The sequence below is a fragment of the Pelecanus crispus genome, chromosome 5 (assembly GCF_030463565.1).
Source record: "Pelecanus crispus isolate bPelCri1 chromosome 5, bPelCri1.pri, whole genome shotgun sequence".
Lineage (NCBI taxonomy): Eukaryota > Metazoa > Chordata > Aves > Pelecaniformes > Pelecanidae > Pelecanus > Pelecanus crispus.
In genome coordinates, this window is record NC_134647.1 from 66,483,657 (window position 1) to 66,503,099 (window position 19,443).

General features: G+C 37.7%; 1 protein-coding gene across 1 annotated transcript; it reads left to right on the top strand.

The window, feature by feature from the left end:
• Positions 1-128: 128 nt before the first annotated feature.
• NDC1 (NDC1 transmembrane nucleoporin) lies at positions 129-17,917 on the top strand. The gene is made up of 18 exons (XM_075710680.1): positions 129-185; positions 271-391; positions 1,702-1,803; positions 2,144-2,318; positions 2,820-2,958; positions 4,373-4,481; positions 5,969-6,020; positions 6,633-6,765; positions 8,892-8,984; positions 10,284-10,365; positions 11,264-11,419; positions 12,502-12,756; positions 12,893-13,011; positions 13,245-13,295; positions 14,344-14,407; positions 15,607-15,707; positions 16,706-16,866; positions 17,715-17,917. The coding sequence occupies exons 1-18, from the start codon at positions 144-146 to the stop codon at positions 17,776-17,778; spliced, it is 2,019 nt and encodes a 672-aa protein (XP_075566795.1). The 5' UTR covers positions 129-143; the 3' UTR covers positions 17,779-17,917.
• The last annotated feature ends 1,526 nt before the right edge of the window (positions 17,918-19,443 follow it).

Sequence of the window (19,443 nt, forward strand, 5' to 3'; positions counted from 1 at the left end):
AAAGCGGGCCGGCGCGCCTCCCATTGGCTGCTGACCGCCCGGCCTCCCGGCATGCGGCGGAAGTGGCGTGCGGCCGGCGGGGGTGGCCGTTGAACGGCGGAGACTTTGAACGGCGGTGCGGGCCGGCGGGCCGGGCCGCGGACATGGAGGCGGGGGCGGGCCGGCAGCGGGCACTGCTCCACCAGGTGAGTGCGGGGCCTGACGGGGACGGCGGCCGCCCCCGCCCTCGGTCTCCGTCCCCCGCGGCCCCTCACGCTGTGCTTCCCTCAGGTGCTGGGCTGGAGGGTGGCGGCCGCCGTCGCCTGGTCTGTGCTGCTGCTGCCCGTCTGCACCGCGGCCTTCGTCGTCCTCAGCGGCCTCGACCTCTTCCACCCGGTGCGCTGGATCTCGAGTAGGTGCTCTGGCCTCCCCCCCCAAGGCGGCGGTCGGCCGTGGGCGGTCGGGGCTGGGGGCAGGCGCGGGAGCCGTGAAATGCGGTGCGCGCCGCGCTGTGAGCTGCAGCCGTGGCGGTGGGAGGGAAGCAGCCTGGGACTCGCCTGCCGAGGGGCTCTTGGCAGAGAAGAAACTGCGTGGCTGTGTATCAGCAGAGCACGGGGTGCGTGGGGGCGTGCTTTCGTTTACCTTTCAGATCCGCTTGGGATCATAGCGGGGATTGTTTAAGTGCTTTGTTACATTAAGTGACCCGATACTAACATTTTAAACCCGTTTATAAAATAAAATTGTTTCTGCTGCTTGACAAGGTGGCCTTTGATGTTTTTGTATTTTCGCAGTCACATGTTTGTATCTGCGGGTTGGTTTTTTTTTCCCTTTCTGTTGTTTGCGGCTCAGTCTCAGATAATGGGAACTGACTATGGCATCGTGTTATGTTTCTATTTTGTGTGTTTCTGAATGGTCTTTAGGCTTTGAAATGTAAGTTTCTGTGTTACTTATAATCATACTAGCCATAACGCTCCCTAGATAGAAATAACTGTTGCAAGCTTATGTAAGTATACCCTTCAGAGAAAAAAATAGGCTAAGTGACTTAGTTGTCTGTTCTAAGTACTTGGACACGCTTCCCCTTTCTGCCCTGTGCAGCTGCTGTTTGCATAAAGAGCTTAAGTTTCTTCTAACTTTGGTGCATTGAATCACAAGTGAAGTTCCTGAAATAGCTGGTCTACATGGTGAGAATAACTTTCCCTCGAGTGCACACACAGAAAACTAGAGATGTATAGATGGAAGCTTGACACCTGTGATTATTTAGCTGCTCCAGGCAGAGAGACTTAATTTCTTGCCCCCTTCGAAAACACGAAAGCCCAAAAGAACTAATCAAAAGCAATTTACTCTGTAAGGGATTTCTTACCTTTTAAGTGTTGCTGTATGGTAGCAGCTTTTATTAAGTGAAGGGAAGCTGTGTTATCTGAGCCATAGTTTAATTCACTTTGAAAGATTTTTTTTTTAAAACAAAATTCTGAGTGTTCACTTATGAGAAAACCAGTTATAAGGGTGTGAAATAGTTTCTGTGAAATTTAAATGTGCTTTTATGCAGAAATGTTGTGCAGCTGGGCAGATCTGGTGTGAGATTACAGAGTCAATTGAACATTACTCCTCTTCACGCACTTAGTGGATTATTGTTAAGTGATTAAGTGTTATTTTCTGTTACTTAATGTGTCACTGTTGTGTTACTGCAGTCTTCTGAGCATTAATTTTTTTTTTTTATTTTAGATTCTTTCAATGATTTATATACTTCCTACGTCATCTTTTGTATTCTCCTTATGTCTGTGGTGATACTAGTAATAAGCATCTTCAACGCTGAATTTTATGCAGGTGAGTTATGTAAATTGCTGAACTGTCTGTGATACCCGAATTAAATAGGATAACCATTTCAAGAGGTTTGTATTTATATTTGATGTACTTAACGTTGATAGATTTCCTTTTAAATTAATATAGACAATACGCAAAGCTTATTTTTAAGTAACTCATCCCAGATTCCTGCTTACCTCATGGCTGTGACCCTCTTAGCTGAGCCGCTTCATTGATTTCTTTATCATTTAGTGACTGATTCCAACTGTGAAAAGTTCTTTGGTGACAATGGGTTTTCTTCTTTTTTTTAATGAAGGGTTTTACTAGTAAGAAATGAAAATTCACTTTTGGCTTTTATTTACAGTTGTGCCATCAATACCATGCTCTCGATTAGCACTGATAGGAAAAATTATTCACCCTCAGCAAGTTATCCATTCTGTTGTTCATGCTGTATTGGGAATGTTGGTTGCTTGGTGTGCCGCAATTATGACAAAAGGGAATTTCCAGTTTCTTGCTGTGCCCTGCATGTCTTCAGAAAGGTAAATATTTGTGTGTTAAAGATAAATTATGCAAAGAACTTCTATTGTAAACGGTATTTACTGATGGCTTCTTTCAAAGAAAAAAACTAAAATTTGAGTACTATAAAAAACAAAAAAAAGGCAATTATATGTTGATACCCTTTATTAAAGGATAGGAAATACTCTCCGTTGTAAATGTTACAATGCACAGAGAAATAACTGGGCCAGAAAAACTAAATTGACAAGATTCTTAATGGAAAGTTGAATGATGACAGATTGGTTGCTACTTGAACTAAGTCTTGATCTTCTGGTTAATGTGACATACTTCATAAATACTGGAAGCATCCTCATGCATAAATTACAAAAATAGGTGGTGGGATTCCTATTTTAGAAAAAACTTCCTGAGTTATCATACATACTGATCAGGAAAGTAGAATCAAATTTCTGATTTGAACTTCCTAAGGCTAGAATGACTTTTTTTTTTTTTTAAACTTGGAATTAATTCTAAGTTTTTTATTTTAGCCAAGATGGTGCTGTTCCTCAGATGTGCCTAAATGAGTATCACCTCTTTTTTCTACTTTGTGGAGCTTTCATGGGATACAGTTACAGTCTTTTATATCTTATTAACAATATGAATTATTTGGCATTTCCAGTCATACAGGTAAGAGGTTTAAACACCTTTGCAGAAAGACATGTCTAAGTAAAACAGTGATCAAAAAAGCCTTGATTGTTTGTATTTTTGAATATGACAGTAGCAGCTGTCTGTTGGCATGCTTTCACTAATAGTTGAAGCATAGACTCAGTTAGCTTTAAATGCTGGTAGTGTTCATCTTCCTCCCTCCTGCTCAACTCCTTTCAAATGAACACAGAAATCTGGGATGCTGTGACTATAAAATTTACACCCCTGTGATGCGCATTAAAAGCTGAGCTGGCTGAGGTGGATCATTGCAGAAAATGAACTACAGGAAAGAGATAATATACACAAACTGAATACTAACTCCTGGAACTGACAACAATGGTCACCTAAAAGCTGAAAATCTTGAGAGTAAAAAAAAAAAAAGCAGCATACTAGTTGTAACTGGCTACCAGCTCACTTAAAGTCTAAATAGCACATTAAATCTTGCTTAAAGCTCAACATCCAAAGCTTGTTTGTGTGAGTAATGCTATGGAAACTGAAATTCCATTAATTCCTTTGGAGGGAGCTCTAGCAGTTCTACAGAAATCTGTACCAATGTGAAATGGTGAGGAGTGGCTTGTGAAACATCATCTTAAAAATATTTCTTCTGTTCTTGTAGCCTCACAGCAGCCATTAACTTTGTATGATTCCCAGATTTGCAAAGTCCAACCAATTTGCCAAAAGGGGTCTTTAAACATGGTTGTTTTGTTAATTTCCATGTATTAATGGAAAACATTTAAGTCATGACCATTGAGGTTATCAGCAAACCAAGCATCATTTTGGCAATGCTATAGTTACAGTATTTTTAAAAATTCTATTATTTTAATATTGTTAATCCTTTTTTTTTTTTTTTTTTTTTTGTAATGCAACTTAGCCAAGTAAAAAATTAAATCACTTTGGTTTCATTTGCATGTAGTATCAGACGGGTTGCTTTAGTTGTTTGGAAAGACATATAATTTGTTTGTATGCAGAAAGGCGTCAATATAACACTGGCTTTGCTGCTTGGAGGATTACTGACTCTGTAACTCATGCTTGTGTGAATTTTCCCTATATTTTAATGGAATTAGATTAATAGATTAAATATGCTTTCTTTGGGGCTTTTTTGTTTATTTTGCACTAGACAGCATTCTTCTAGTTTGTTCCCCTGTGTATAGAGGCAATTTATGCCATCCTCCATTTTCATGCTACTGCAAGTAGGAAAAGGGATGAGAACTAGAGATGATTATAAAATGTCAGAAGGCAATCGGAAGAATAAATAGTAGGTGTAACACCTGGAATTGCCTAAAACTGGGTTGGTTTTTTTAATTCATCTAGTCTTCAGGTTTTCAAATACCTTGTCTTTTTTTTTTTCCATTTAATTGAATGTGGAATACTAAACTATTTTTGTGTTTGTTTTTAGCAATACAAGTACTTACGTTTCAGAAGATCTTTGCCTCTCCTCATTAAACACAGTTGTGTGGAATCGCTATATTTTGTTAGAAACTTCTGTGTCACATATTACTTTTTTGGTAAGGGTTTCTGACAGTCTCTCTTCTCCCTCCCCCCAATTCCTGTATTTTGAAAACTTCATGTGTAATCAGTCAGGCCTGCTATACTATTTTTCAGCCTTCCAGGTAACTTGCTGAAGGCACATAGACTTGTTTAAAAAATAGATCTAACACCTCTCTAAAACAGTAAGAAAAGGCACAGGGTTTGTATAGCAATATTTGCATGATGATGGCAATTCTTACAAGCCTCACAGAAGCTTGTTTAGCATATGAGAAAAGTCTCTTCTCCAAAGAGATTAACACCTTCTATAAGAACTTATTATCTAGCTGATAACACTATAAGATGATGACAGTATTCTAAGGAGAAGGGAGTGGGGAACAACAGTTTTCTAACTTGAAGTCTGTGTTTGGTCACTGTACCAAAACATAGATATTGTCTCTAGTGATCTCTTCTGTGCAGGAAATCTTATTGCAGGCAGCTGTGAAATTACTTGCATGTAAGAGGAGCTACCAAATTCTGATCAGCTGGTGGTTTACAAGTGTATGTTTTAAAACCTGATGCTTTGGGCCACTATTTACATACCTGTCCTGGTTTGTGGCAAAAATTATAAATCTGAAGACACCATGCAATTAATGAAAAAAACTTGGTTTAGTCTGTAATTTATATTCCCTTTTTTCTTTAAATATTCCCAAGTATTTTTTAACATGGATAAACTTCACTGTGCCTTGGACTGCTCATTCCATTGCCTGGTATGGGAAATGTAGTGTTACAGAGGTGAACCTGACATACCGCAGTGGGTGTGACTTCACTATATGTAATGTTGCTATATTTTCACTATTTTTTAAGTAAAAATTAGCACTTTAGCTTTATTCTCAAGTGCGCTTTATATTATTTGGAGGAAGCTGGGGAGACAAAGGCAGTAGGGCTCCCTCCCATATGAAAATGAAGTTTGGTCTTTAAAACTATGGTAAAAAATATCTGTGCTGATGAAGATGATTGCACTGGACTTTCTGAAAATCAGGAATTTTTTATGTTACAGTTGTAATTATCCTCCTAAATGATGTCAAATATGCTAGAATTATTTCCACTTTATTTACATTAGGGGGTAAATTAGAAGTATGGTGGTTCTGTATCAGTTTCCATTAAGTCTTTAAAAGCACTTTGCTGCTGCCTGAGCTATAGTGAAAATTAATATTAAATTACTGTTAACCCTCTTGTTAGCAAAGAAACACAAATAACTCCGTGCTGAGAAGCTAGCAATATGAGATAAGGTCTGCATCTCTCAATGTATAGTTGCTGGCCTGAAGCCTTTTTTTTCATTCTCGTTTCTATTTTTTTAAAAAAACAAAACAAAACAAACCCAAAGGCAGATTGTTTCCTGGTGCACACGTGTTACAAGATCAGTCTGTTGTCTATACATGCATTCTACTTTTGTCGTCTTTTTGTCCTATTGTGTATGTGTTTTGCAGTGTCATATTTGTTTCAGTGTTTCTTTTTGATGCCCTAGGTTATATCCCAAAGGTATGGATAAGTACCACAATGGATCTTCATATAGACAGGTAGGTAGTACACTGTGCTGAAAACTTGCAGGAGAATATTGCTGACAGCCCCCCCCTCGCTGAAGAAGTCCAGCTTAGCAACTGGCTCTTTGTGCGTAGTACAACTTATTTCCTTGCCTCCCCACGCAGAACGTGGGGCACATTGGGTACTTCTGAAATGGATCCAAAACATCCCCGTGTAGGAACCATCTTGTAGATAGTCATTAAGAAATCCTCTCTAGTTTCCTTCATCCCTGTAAGTCTCTAAAATATTAGAAAGGCAAATCTCACACATGTGTTTTATCTGCTTTTCTGTGTTTTGGCGGGGCATATCTTCATGTTTATGTGGCTACCATTTGTTTTAAAATAGGGAAACCGAAGTCTTAATACCTTAATTGACTAAAATTGTAGTCATTATTTATATTTCTTTTCTCTTTTCCTTGAATTCATTAATTTTTCTTAATTTCATCACAGTTACTGAAAAATTAAAGAAATGGTGTCTCAAACATCTTTAAGAAACTGTTTTGCAAAAAAATGCAACTTTATTCTTGCAATTATTGTTACTGTAACAGCTTACTGTAGACATCTTCCATAATAAAAATACTTATATATTCTTTGTTGTTTTATCTGCAGTGAATTGCATCCTCTTGACACTCTGACTGGCTTATTGGATCTCTCCTTGTTTTACCATGCCTGGTTATGTGGCGTATTTCTTCTGATTACCTGGTACATTGCATGGTTACTCTTCAAAATCTATGCTACAGAGGTTAGTACTTAGTGACAGTGCTAAAGGTACAACATCAGTGTTTCACAGACAATACTTTCTTTTCAAAAGCAGTTTTACTAGGAAACAACTTATTATGAATTTTTGAATTTTCAAAGCATGCACTACAGGTAATATCTGACAGCTGAACAGTCAAGAGAGGCATGGGTGTTAACTGACCTTCCCTTTCTCTCCTTACAGCAAGATAAGCCTGTGCTGCTTACAAAATTAATGCTTTGTTATTTCCACCTCCTCTTTTTACTTCTCTACTTCTGTTTCTGTGTCCCCCTTCTCCTGTTCATGTTTGATGCTAAATCTATGCAGATGCTGTTGGGGCCACCCTAACAAAGAGCCATTTTGTGCTTCACAGAGTCTGCACCGTGTTCTTTGTCCTCTTTAGGTGCAAAGACAGATGAGCCAGCACAGAGCCCATATGTGTCTGGCAGAGCTTACTGGCTTGGTCTCTGCATGTGTTTCCGTGCAATGATTTTGTATTTGAGTATGAGACTAGCTGAAGAGTTCTGACAAACGGCTACAGGTTACATGGGAAGATAATATCCAGAAACTGTATAGCTCTCAATCCAATTTTACAATTGTAAAGAGAACAAAATGCTGTCAATTTTCTGTGAGCTAAGCTCTAGAAATCTCAAATTCAAGCAAACCATCAAAGTACACAGTTCTCCAAAGCAGAGACATGTTAATCTAATTCAGGCTCTGGTGTTAAAATAGACTTCAAGCAATCTTGGGAATTAAGACACTTGTGCTTTTTCATTCAATCATGAAGTTACAAATTAATATGGCTAAAAAAAGACCGTTTAAATATGTAATGAATCATATTAGAATAAATGGAGACCATGATTGAAGAGAGAGAAAAAAAAGAAGTCTTGCCGACAAAGAATTGGAGAACATTTGATCTTTTTTGACAAATCCAGATATTTCTTTGTAAGAATACAGAGGAAAAAAGTGTTCATCTAACTTGATTTTTTTTTTAACATTACTGGACTGCAGATTGGTAGGGAAAAAAGCGAGCTTTAATTAAAAAGGTCTAGTTGTGACTGCATGGATAAAAGATTAACAGTGAGTCAAGCATAACTGATGTAATGATGTGTCAGAATCCGTAGGCAGCTCCAACAACAGCTCTGAGGTGTGAACAACCTATTTCAAAGGATAATAGCAGTGTGTGTCAATGCCTGCAATTATTGTATTGCTTATAAAACTGTGGAAGACAAAAGAAACATCCTGTTGAACAAAAGATTTGTTTATCCACATGTTGTTTTTTTTTTTTTTTTTAAATGAGCTAAAAAACTTGCAAAGCTGTTTGTAAATATTTGCATAGTGTTAACTGAAAAGTCAGGAAAGAAATTGTAAACTTAGTCCATGTGAAGTCACTTTGTTAACACTTCAAAAGCAACTGCTACCTCAAATTTCAGTTGTGCAGTTTGAAACAGAGGAGAATAAAGCTATGATATGTAAAATGAGTGCAGTAACACAAAACTGACAGGTAATCTGTGCCCAAACTGGTCCATGTTAAATAGCGTTAAAAAGGTGCAATGTTTGGTGCAATTTAACCACTGCTATTTGTATTTTAAATGCTGTAGCCACAAGAACAGAAATTCTATTAAAACACAGAAAATATCATGATAAAAATAAGATTTCATTAGTTTATCAGTGAAAAAGTGGAAAAGAATTAAAAAAGTCTTTTATTATTTGGTAAAAGAACCCTCAGTTCCTCACCAGAGTGGTTACACTGTAAAAGATAGACATCACAGTTTAGATTTCAGTCTTGTTTCTGAATGTGGTGTCACTAGTTTTTCCCAGGTATGTGGTTAGAGGAGTTTCTTTTCATAAAGATATGATGCCCTTAGCTATGAATTATATGGGTACATGGAAGGCATTTGAAGATAAAGGTGTCTGGATTTTTGAAGATTTCTCAGTTTTAAACATAAAGAGTAAAGTCTTTTTGTTTCTACATTAGAAATTTCAGGCTAGTTTACAGGCAGTTGAAGAAATGGGGTATGTGCTTTTTGTAGTTCATCATTCATCTGACAAGTAAGAGCTTGGGTGTGGCCTTTCATAAGGTTTTCTTGTGTTTTGCTCTGTATAAGACAACTTCTGATGTTTATATTTAGACGCATCATTTCCCTGTCCAGCCAACTTTTGCCGAGGAGACAGACCAGTGCCTGCCTAAAATCTTAAACAGCAACCCTCCCCTCCTTATAAAGGTAATTGAATTCCCACCATCTTCCCAGCTAGGTGTGTGCCGAGAAGGTGTTTCTCAAAGCATGTAATCAGATCTTCTAGGCACTGGCTATTTTAACCGAGGTGCTAGTTGTTTAAAAATCTGCCTCAGAACACTCGAGGAGGCAGTTACACCTAATGGTAAAAATTTGTTTAGCAGTGACATCTGCTGGTGCTCACCACACTGTGTTACTTTGAGCTGAAGACAGACTCATTCAGTTAGAGGTAAGATGTATTTGGCTGCAGCTTAAGTATGTCAGTGCATAATACCTTAAAACAGAAGGTTAGTGACATTCAGGTGTTTTAACTCTTTCAACTCCGAGTCTTTTTCACATAAGTGGGTGTTTTCTCTCTTTGTACACTCTTAATACTTTACCCCTTCTACTTGTATTTGAGTTATGTGTGTGTTCTCTCTTGAAATTAAAAAAAAAAAAAAATTCTGTATTTATGTTGGAAGTTAGGTATCTTTTTTTTAAAAAAGACCATACTAAAAAGCTACTTAAAACTTAAAGAAGAGTAATTTTGCTCTGACTATGGTAATCATCAATGGGATTTACTGATTATAATACTTAAAAATTGGAGACCTAATATAAGAAGTATTATGTAAATAAGGATAACAATATTCTCCTGCATGTGCAAAATCCATGTTTACTGATTATACAGATCTCTGCTAAGACTGGAGATATAATAGGTTGCAATCCACTTGAATCCTTTTTTAAGCTTTGCTGCACTATCAAAGGATGGGTGGGGAAGAGTCGAGCACAGCACAGTTAAAGGTAGAGGAAGTCTAATTTATAATCTCAGCTGTTACTAAAGTGTGTAATTTATAATTGTATCTTGCGTAGTGGGAAAAAAATGGTTATTTTTGGTTTGCCACATTAACTACTTAATCACATGAAAAAGCAGTATTCGGTCCAGTACTGCATGTGTAGTTGAGCTCTGGCTTGCAAAAAGGGTTCTTTCATTAGACTTTTTTGTGTCTTAGGTTCTTTCTGTCTGAGCTGTTAGCTGTTAAGATAAAAACTGGTGTTTGATTTTCTTTAACTCCAAAGAAATGACTTATCAGTAAAGTTCTCTGAAGCTCTTAACTAATTCAGCAGCCCCATCCAGGGTGGTTCTAGGGATGTGTGCAGTCCTTTGCCTTCTTTCTTTTTCTGTTACATGGCTGGTTTTAGTTTTTGTGAACTCATTCTTTGTTAGGGACTGCTTTTGTATGGGTAACTACATTTTTAAGGAAATACAATGGACTTTGCATGCACTAAAACATTTTCCTTTCTTTGTAGTTTTTAGCCTTACAAGACTTGATGTTACTTTCCCAATATTCTCCTGTTCGACGACAGGAAGTCTTTAGCCTTAGTCAGCCAGGTAATTATAAAAACTATTTTCATATTGATTCTTTTTCTTTTTTTAAGTGTTAGTCAAATGCTTTTAGAAGTTGTTTAAAGCTGTGATGCATGCTACATAAGCCAGAAGGCCTCATAAGTAAAAGTATCCCTTTTCCAATGCCTTTTTCAAAAGGATGCTTAATTCTTTATATTCTTGTTGCTTCATCTACTAAACTCAACAAATTCTGGTGCCTGTTGCTTGATTTAAATGACAACCACAAGGAAACGCAGGTCTTGGGGTATTGAAAGCAGGGTCCTCTTGACACCACCTGTCAAATAGTCCGAACTGAATAATCTGACAGATGGGTATGAAAGACTAATGTTGAGACGTGAGTGAGGTGAAATCAAGCATAATTAGTGAGTCACCACTAGAGTTGTGAAAGCAAACAATGGCTATAATTTCAAGTAGTATTCAAGCCTCTTGCTATATACAAAGGTATGGCAGAGAAGGTCAATTAAAACTGCTTAAAAGCCTTCAGAAACTTTTTGTTACACCTCATTGGGAATTCTAATGTTTGTACTACTTCAAAACTGTTTACCATCACCATTGATAGTACTTTTTTTCATTTTAGTTGTTTAGTGATTTCAGGTCTGATGGGCCGAACTGCCTGTTTTTCCCGCTTGCTTAGCGGGTTTCACAAAAGTCTTTTTAGAGTTATCTGTTGGCAGGAGGATAGAGTCTGTCCGTGTTTTCATCTTCCTCTCAGTACAAATAAACTGTCATAGTGAAGATGCACTGTATCTTTTTAGGAATGGGGTGGTACTATAATCTTTGAAGCTTATGCTGAGAGCACATGGGCACTGTCAGAATAGATACAAGCATGAGCATCTGGGTTAAACATACCTACTTCATTTCCTTTTTGTCTGCGTACTGCTAGGTGGGCACCCACACAACTGGACTGCAATATCAAGGGAGTGTTTGAGTCTTCTGAGTGATCTGACCCAGCGGCTGATCATACAGCAGGAAGCTGCAGCAGCAAATGGGAGAGCAAAGCAGCCAGCAGGAGAGCTGAAAGTATCTCCACAGACTCCAGGTAGGTGAGGAAACACAATAGTTCGTAAAGGATGAAAGTACCAATAGATTACATAGGTACATTAGTCTCAGTTAAGTTGTATGGTGAAAATGAGTCACAGGTGTTTCTGCAAATAAATGCAAACAAAAAAAGTCTCTCCCCAATTTCATTTTAGGTATTCTTGTTGAAGTAATTCCAAACTAACAAGAAAACTTGGAAAGAGCATGCTTACTCTGGTTACTTTGCATGATGTTATGTTCAATACAGTATTTTTTCCACACTTGCATGAATTAAGAAAGTCTTATTATTACAGTTTTAGTAAGTGGTTGTACCCAGTACAGGGAGAACTTAGGTCTTGCCAAGAGATGCTTTGTAATTTGCATAGCTGCCCTTATGACTAGTTTAAGATGATAAAATTAGTTTTTGTTTTGGTGTTGTGGGGACTTTGAGTATGTTTACATGATTTACTAATATCACTGTAGAATAAGAAAAGCCAGTCTGACTCTTGAGCTGTGTGCAGCCTGCAAGCATTTCAGGTGTTCTGCATGCCAGACTTAGGCATCAGTCCTGGCAGCAGAGCCGTGTTAGCACAAGGGGTGCCAGGTAATTGAATCCCTGGGCAGTCAGTGCCTAGGATACAAGTGCCCTGGGAACAGCAGGGGACTGTTGGTATGTCAGAGGTGAATTTCTTCTAGTGCTGCTGTTCTTTGGATTTTGTGACTGACACATCTTTTCTTACATACTGAGCAGAATTGGAAAGAATTGCCATTCTTCTATAGGTAGCCTTTTTTCTAGTACTTAATCCTAAAAGCACACTTTATGTAGATATATGCTAGGGTGTAGTAATGCTAACTAGCAAAAGGAGAAAAATAAATAAATCCACAGGGATCCCTCTCATCACTTGCTGTTCTTAAACTGATGAACTTTTAAAACCTTCATGCTCATGTGGATGTGTACTTCCTTGCAAAACCGCAGTGGAAACAATGTCCTTCAATAAAAGCTCTAATGATAGAGAGGTTGTTGAAATAGCAAATAACAAACCCATCTTTTATTTCATATGTGTCAGCCTGTTTGTCTTCATGCAGTGTGTTCTTTCTCATTAGGAGCTGTTGTGACAGCAGACATGTCTTTCCAGTCACAGAGGTCTAACATTGTTCCCAGAGCCTCCATGTCTTCACTGGTTAAATCATCCCTAATGCCTTTAAAGACGTCACCTGGGTCTGATGTTGGTTCGCCTTTCAGCTCACCTGCTTTAAATTGCAAGATGGGAATTCTGGATGTAAATTCTCCTTCCCATGGATCAGTCCAAAGTCCTCGTGTTATGAGAAGGGGACCAAAGCTGTGGACATCAGGTTCAGGTAGAGGTTTTTTCACAGTACTGTTTTTAGCCTTGTAGTCCTAAGTGCAGTAGGCAGGTCAACAGAGATCTGTATCTTAAGGATTAAAGTGACAACAACCATTTTTTTTCTGAAGATAACTGTATTTCTGTTGTAGATCTGCAAATGAATGGTTCCCACCATGAATCCTTCCCAGTGCTGTCCGCTGCAAGAGTTGTCAGTGAGGCAGTACAGCCAAGCTTTATTTACACATGGCTTCAGAACAAGCAAGAACAGGTAGAGTAAGAGTTGCAGAGATAGGTTACAGGCAGTGCAGCTTAGGTATTCTCTCTTCTGAAAGAACTTTCCGTTTTTGTTAGTGAATACTTCCTTTCCAATTAGCTTACAGAATAAAAGTCCTTCCTCCCCACCCCCCAATCCCTTTATACTGTGAGGAGGGTTGAGGAGGACCAACTGTGCATACTTTCAGATAAATACAGATTATGTTTAATTTTTTTGTTTCTTTCCAGATAAAAAACTTCTTGTCAAAACGAGTGCTGATAATGTATTTCTTCAGCAAGGTAATTGGGATCTTACTTTTTGTGACTGAGCTGCATGGACTAGAAATGCATGAGCATATGGGTTCTGCTGTGGCACTATGTACCTTTTGCATATAGTAATGGTTCTAAAACCTTTCTTTTAATCTAAGGTTTTCCGTAAGTACTGTGAGTTTTATAGCAGGAGTATCCCATACCTGCATAAAAAAGAATAATAATACTTGTTTAAACTCTTCTGACTGTAAACTGTGTTTTGTTTAAAGCATCATATACTAGCAAAACACAACTAAAAACTTAAATGCAATTGTCTCTGTATACTAATTATAAGATGATATGGCTTCAAGTTAATGTTACAATTCGGTTAACTACCTTTTGTTAGGTACCAAATGAATTCTTTATAGTTTTCTTCTGTGGGAGAAGTGGTAGCTAGAATGTCGGGAATTTCTCTTTATGAAATATTGGTGCTAATATTACTGCTACTTTTCAGGTGAACTTGAACACTTAAACTTATTTACACAGAAAAACAATTGGGTATTTCCCTTAGCATAATTGGACAATAACTCAATTAAGTTCTACAGAAGCACACCCACCCCCCCCCCCCACACTTTAGGTCTTTGTTTTTCAGGGATTTAAATGTTTTCTGCAAGTAGAGATTGTATTCTTCTATGCTGATCTTTTCTGTGTATGTGATAATGGTTTATGCTTACATGTACAGCAGTGTTCTGTGATGTTATAGACTGGAGCAGAGACCAAGGGAATTAAGATCCTGAAATAGGCCTGGAGGAATTGTATTGGCCATTTAGCCCTTGAAAAATAGTTAGCTAATATACTTTCTTTTCTGGAAGCTATAGCAACCATGGCAATAGCTTTGTGGGCAGCTCCTGTCCAAAAAGGATTTTAGCTTCTTAAAAGATCGGATTTTTTCTGGGTGTTCCTTGAGATCTGTGAGCCTCACAGGTCCTTTTGAGGAGAGGGACATGAGCCTGTCAAATGTGTAATACCTTAATTGAAACCTGCAATTTTGGTGATAATGTTTATAAAGTGCACTCAGAATGCTTTGATTTCTTCTCAGCACCCAGAAGCCTCCATCCAAGCTGTCTTCTCTGATGCCCAAATGCACATCTGGGCTTTGGAAGGTAAGCAGTTTCTGTTCCCAGGTGATCCACTCTGGGTCATGAAACTACAACTAAAAGGATCCGATTCCAGGTTTCTGGGGCTCTGTGCTTTATAAATGTAATGGAAAAAAAATGTTTAAATCTGTTTTGACAAAAACCTGACTGCATTTCAGATACCAACACGAATAAAGGTCTAATTTGCTTGTTAGTTTTGAGATCCCATGCGAGATCTCTTAGTTTATGTTCTGCAGATGTTTGGTAGAGATTCCTAAACTTGATTTCTGTTGCTTCTCTCCCACATAAACTTATGTATCACTTTTACTTTTTTTTTTTCAGTAACAGATTTATGATGGCTCTTTACATCAGCTTTTCTGACTAAAGGCTATGAGTCTTTCTCTGTTAATCACGGAGAGTTGAGGGAGGCAGGCAGGTAGTGACTTAACAAATGGAAAAAGGTGGTCTGCAGAGAATTAAAAGAACGACGACAGTACGTGGTTGCACTACAGGATTTTCTTGTTTGTTTCAAAGTCATGAGCAAATACTGGTTATTGATAGAATCTTTTATTAGATTTTTCTGTGCAAAAGGTGATCTTCTTTCCTATGTTATATGCTTTATGGGCAGATATGCCAGGCTGTGTCAGATTGAAGGTGATGAGTTGGGACATACTAAGTCAGGAAATGGGAATACAGTTTGCAGAAAAGCAGAAGATACCATTTGTGTTTTAACTCAGGGCAGAGTGCTAGGCTGTGATTTTTTTAAATACGGTAAACAAATAAACTGAGAAGGGATTTAAAGCTAAGTCAAGGTTTCCCCTCGAAGTAGTAGAGAGTTCTCCTCATACAAGCTGAAGAAAGGAAGTTAAATGATCTGGAAATGTTTGTGTATGGCTAGAAGAATTCTGAAATAGGTCCTGTCTCTTGGTTGGTGTCAGGTACAGCTCCAGAGCAGTGGAAAGAGGGAGCAAATGCTTTTTTAAAATTGATTTTATGTATAGTCTCTCTTGCATTATCATCAACCTCAAACTATTGTACGCCTGTCAAACTAGTGACTTAGTCCTGAAGCAAGCCAAAGCCAAGGTGGCTGTCATCTGGCTGCAGTAAGTCCTGAAGAATACCACCACACTAGTAGAATCTTCAGGCAAAACCATGATCTTTGTTAATGCTTCAGAAGTTGAGAATTCAGTAATTATAGCAAACTCTTCATTTTTTTTTTTTAAAAGGTCTGTCTCATTTGGTAGCAGCCTCCTTTACTGAAGACCAATTTGGAGTTGTCCAGACTACACTGCCAGCTATCCTGAATACTTTACTGACTCTTCAGGAGGTAAAAACTGTTAACTTTTTCCTTACTGCAGAACAAGTTTAGGAGAAGAGAAGGAGTTTTGTTAATTTTATATTCTGACATTGCTGACCAGTCATAACATTCAGGTTGTTACCACTGCAGATGGATTCTCTTCTGCAGTTAGTCTAAACCAAACAGCTAGTTGCCACTATGTGCATTACGGAACAGCTGAATAAAAACCTTGTTAGGTTTTTAAAATGTAGAAGTAGAAAGCATATTTTTAATGGAATGTTCAACTTTAAAAAAAAAAAAAAAAAAGGTACTGTGTGCTCATAGATGAGCTCAAGCTTTATGTGCTTAAAGACCTTATTTCAGGGATGCAGCAATTATACTATATTTTATGCATAGTTAGGACTTCACCTTTATTTGATGAGGATTCAAAATTCCTTGTGCAACCTGGAGCACTTGGAGATACTGCAAATCACAGGAGATAAGATCTGTGTGGTGTTTCTCTACTAATACTAAGACATTACTCTCAAATTACTGGTGTTTGTGTAATGTGTATTTTAAAAAAATCCAGATTTGTTTCCAAGGCTATGCATGCCCTATTGACATAATCATTTTACACTGCCTTAATAGAGGCTCTTGGAAAGAATTTAGAGGTTATTGAAGTTCTTCAGTGTAAGTCATCTATTCCAAGAACAGGCACCAGGGGGGAAAAAAAACCCCAAACAATCCCTTGTTTCTGAAAGAAACAAGTCGCAATGCAGGACAGAATTGTATTTCTACTGCAGTGTGTGCTGTGCTTAGCATTTAAGACTCATTAACAGAGAATCTTATTTCACAGAACTTGGTTCTGTGTTCATGTTGATGGCCAGGAAATGCAAGGTCAGGCTTGGTCTCCAACACATTTTTGTGTGTCTTGGTGGAATTTCTGAATTTGCACTTTTTTTTGCTTTATTTGACATATAATGTAACTAGAAACATGTTTGAAATAATTGAACAGATGAAACAAGTTCATTTATGTTTTTCTCAATCAGGTTGTAGACAGGCATTTCAAACTGCCTCATGTTTCTAGCAAGCCCCCCAGGATTTCAGGAAGTCTGGTGGATACATCCTACAAAACGCTACGATTTGCACTTAGAGCATCTCTGAAAACAGCACTATACCGGATAACTACTGTTTTTGGAGAACACCTAAAGTAAGAACTTTTTCATGATTACTTGCTTGCTAAATTTAGGTTTAATTACTGTTACTGTAGGACCTGTGAAAAGGGAAGTTTGGGCAAAAATCCCTTCAGGTCATTATTCTAACATGATATTTTAGTATTTTTTGATTTGTGGAATCTTAAAAAATTTTTGTGTAGATATATGGTCCCCCTTAGAAACTTATTATTCGTAGATTTCTGGGCAATTTTTCTTAGTGACTTTTCATGAACTCTTTAGAAGCAGTCTATGAATACCACTCATTCAATAAATCTTAGCTGTTGAAAAGAAAGTAAATCAGCTAGAGACAATTATTTGTTCTGTAGGGAGAGAATCCTGAGAATCCTGTGAAGAGTCCAGATAATCAAATTCCCTTTCTGCTTGGTTGTCTGATGGCTCTTTCTCAGCTACTGTCGCAGCAGGCAGACTTTCATACTTGGCCTCTGAATATGTGGGACTGAAACTTCCTGCAGTATCTGCCCATCTCTTCCTGCGGGGATGAAATGTTACTCAGTTTGGAAGTGCTAGATATACAAGAGAGAACATTTTAAGAGATTCTTACCTAAATCATTCTTGCAAGTTAAACAATTGTTTGTGTGTGTTTAAAGAAATAGGCTAGGTTTCTTGGAACAAATGCCCTTTAATAGTGGAAGCTGTTGAGGGTTGACAATTTTTTTTTTTGTCTTTTTCTTGGAATGTAGGTTTTTCATACAGCTGGGTTTTCTAAAATTTAGCCTTAGTGTAATTGTTGACTTCAATGTATACTTAATTTTGGCATGAGGCTTTATTTTTGTGGTGTATACATTTAATGTAAAATCTTATGCTCTGCATTTGTTGTTTTTAGTGCAGTGCAAGTGTCTACAGAACATAAGAAAAGACTTCAGCAATTCTTGGAATACAAAGAATAAATAACAGCTTTTGATGTAGCTACAGTTATTTTTCAACAGCCTTGGTAAGAAGAAAGTGGGACTAATGAGCCTTTTTATCTTGCCTTTTTGGAAAAGCATATGGAAGTACAAGTCGCAGAACAAAACTATTAGAACTGTAGAAGAGCTCTTCCGGGTTTGGTTCATCTTTTGTATAATAAAACTTTCTTAAAATTCATCTTGCCTTCTTTTAATATCACTTACAAATGAGAAAGTGTCAGTTCTTATTTTATGTAAGACTATGACATTTGAGATTATCAGAGTTACTTTGCCACTCAGATCCTTCACTGTTTTTCACGATGTATTCTTTTCCTACCCTTTCCTGTTAAAGGACTGAGTAGAGATTTACATAGGTACTTAGTGTGCCTAAGTGTTTCATAAATTTAGTTGATAGCACTTTTAGTGCAGATGAAGTGTGTACTTTAAGAGTAGGAAACAGATGTGCCCAGGAATAAAACATGCTACTCTTCTGTAACATGGAAATATTCCTTCAGAGTAAAATGGGTGTGCAGAAAGGCATTGTTCAGACACAAATACTGCTTGAAAAGCTAGCAGCTTGGATTTTATCTTTAAGGTGACCTAGGAAACTAAGTTCTGATCTATGCTGAAACATGCAGAAACATTACCATGTTTAGTAAAACTCCAAGTAATGATATTGTGAATTAAAGTTTGGATCATTAGCTTTCTGTTAAAGTGGACAGGAAGGATGTTTGCAGCATATCCAACTTTTGCAAAATAATACACATTACTGATGGCTTCTGATGAAAACTATGATGTTTAAAAAAATGCTTTTAAAAATACTTATCTGGAAATCTGGAAGTAAACCTGTCCAAACTGTTTGAAAATTAACTACTCGATTTTTAAACTGACTCCAGTTATTGTGATGTCTACATTAGAAAATATGGAGTGTAAAGCGCTTAGATGTAGCTGCAGTACCTTTCTGTAATTTCCTTGAGATAAAAGTAAGCTAAATGGTCTTGCAAATGAATTTAGTGTGATAAGGGGAAACAAAATTTGGACCATTTTCCTTCCATTCTCTTCAGTGCTATTAGCCCTATAGGGTTCTGCTTAGGTTCTCTAGCAAAGAAACCAACGTCTGAAGATGGCCACAGTGTCAGTTATGTTGGTGTGATGAAATGATCAGCTGATAGTGAGCGGTTGTACAGTAATAATTCCTTAGGGAGCCTGTAAGGTTTGGGTAAAAGAAAAAACAAATCTACAGTGAGACCTGCATATTGCTTTCCTCACTAGAGACACATGCTTTTCTTGTAATGCAGACACGGCATGTGTTAGATGTGATAGCGGATATTAGAACTGTATTGTTCCTTTTGCATTGAGGTGGCTTACAGCAAACGCTGTAAGGTGATGGACTGCCTTTCATTATATTTAAAGGTTAAACACAGTCTTTTAAAGCTTCCCCAAGCATAACTTCTACCACAGGTTTGATTTATGTCAAAGCCTCTTGCCTGCCTGGCTTATTAAATAATTTAATTTGCTTATTTTCTGGTACTGCAATGTACATCTGGAGTTAAAATGATGCTTTAGCTAGTACCTCAGGTGTAACTGGTGACCCAAATACTTCAGCCAAAAGTTTCAAATACATTTTTCATACATTTAAACAGGTGCAGAATATTTTGGGGTTTTTTT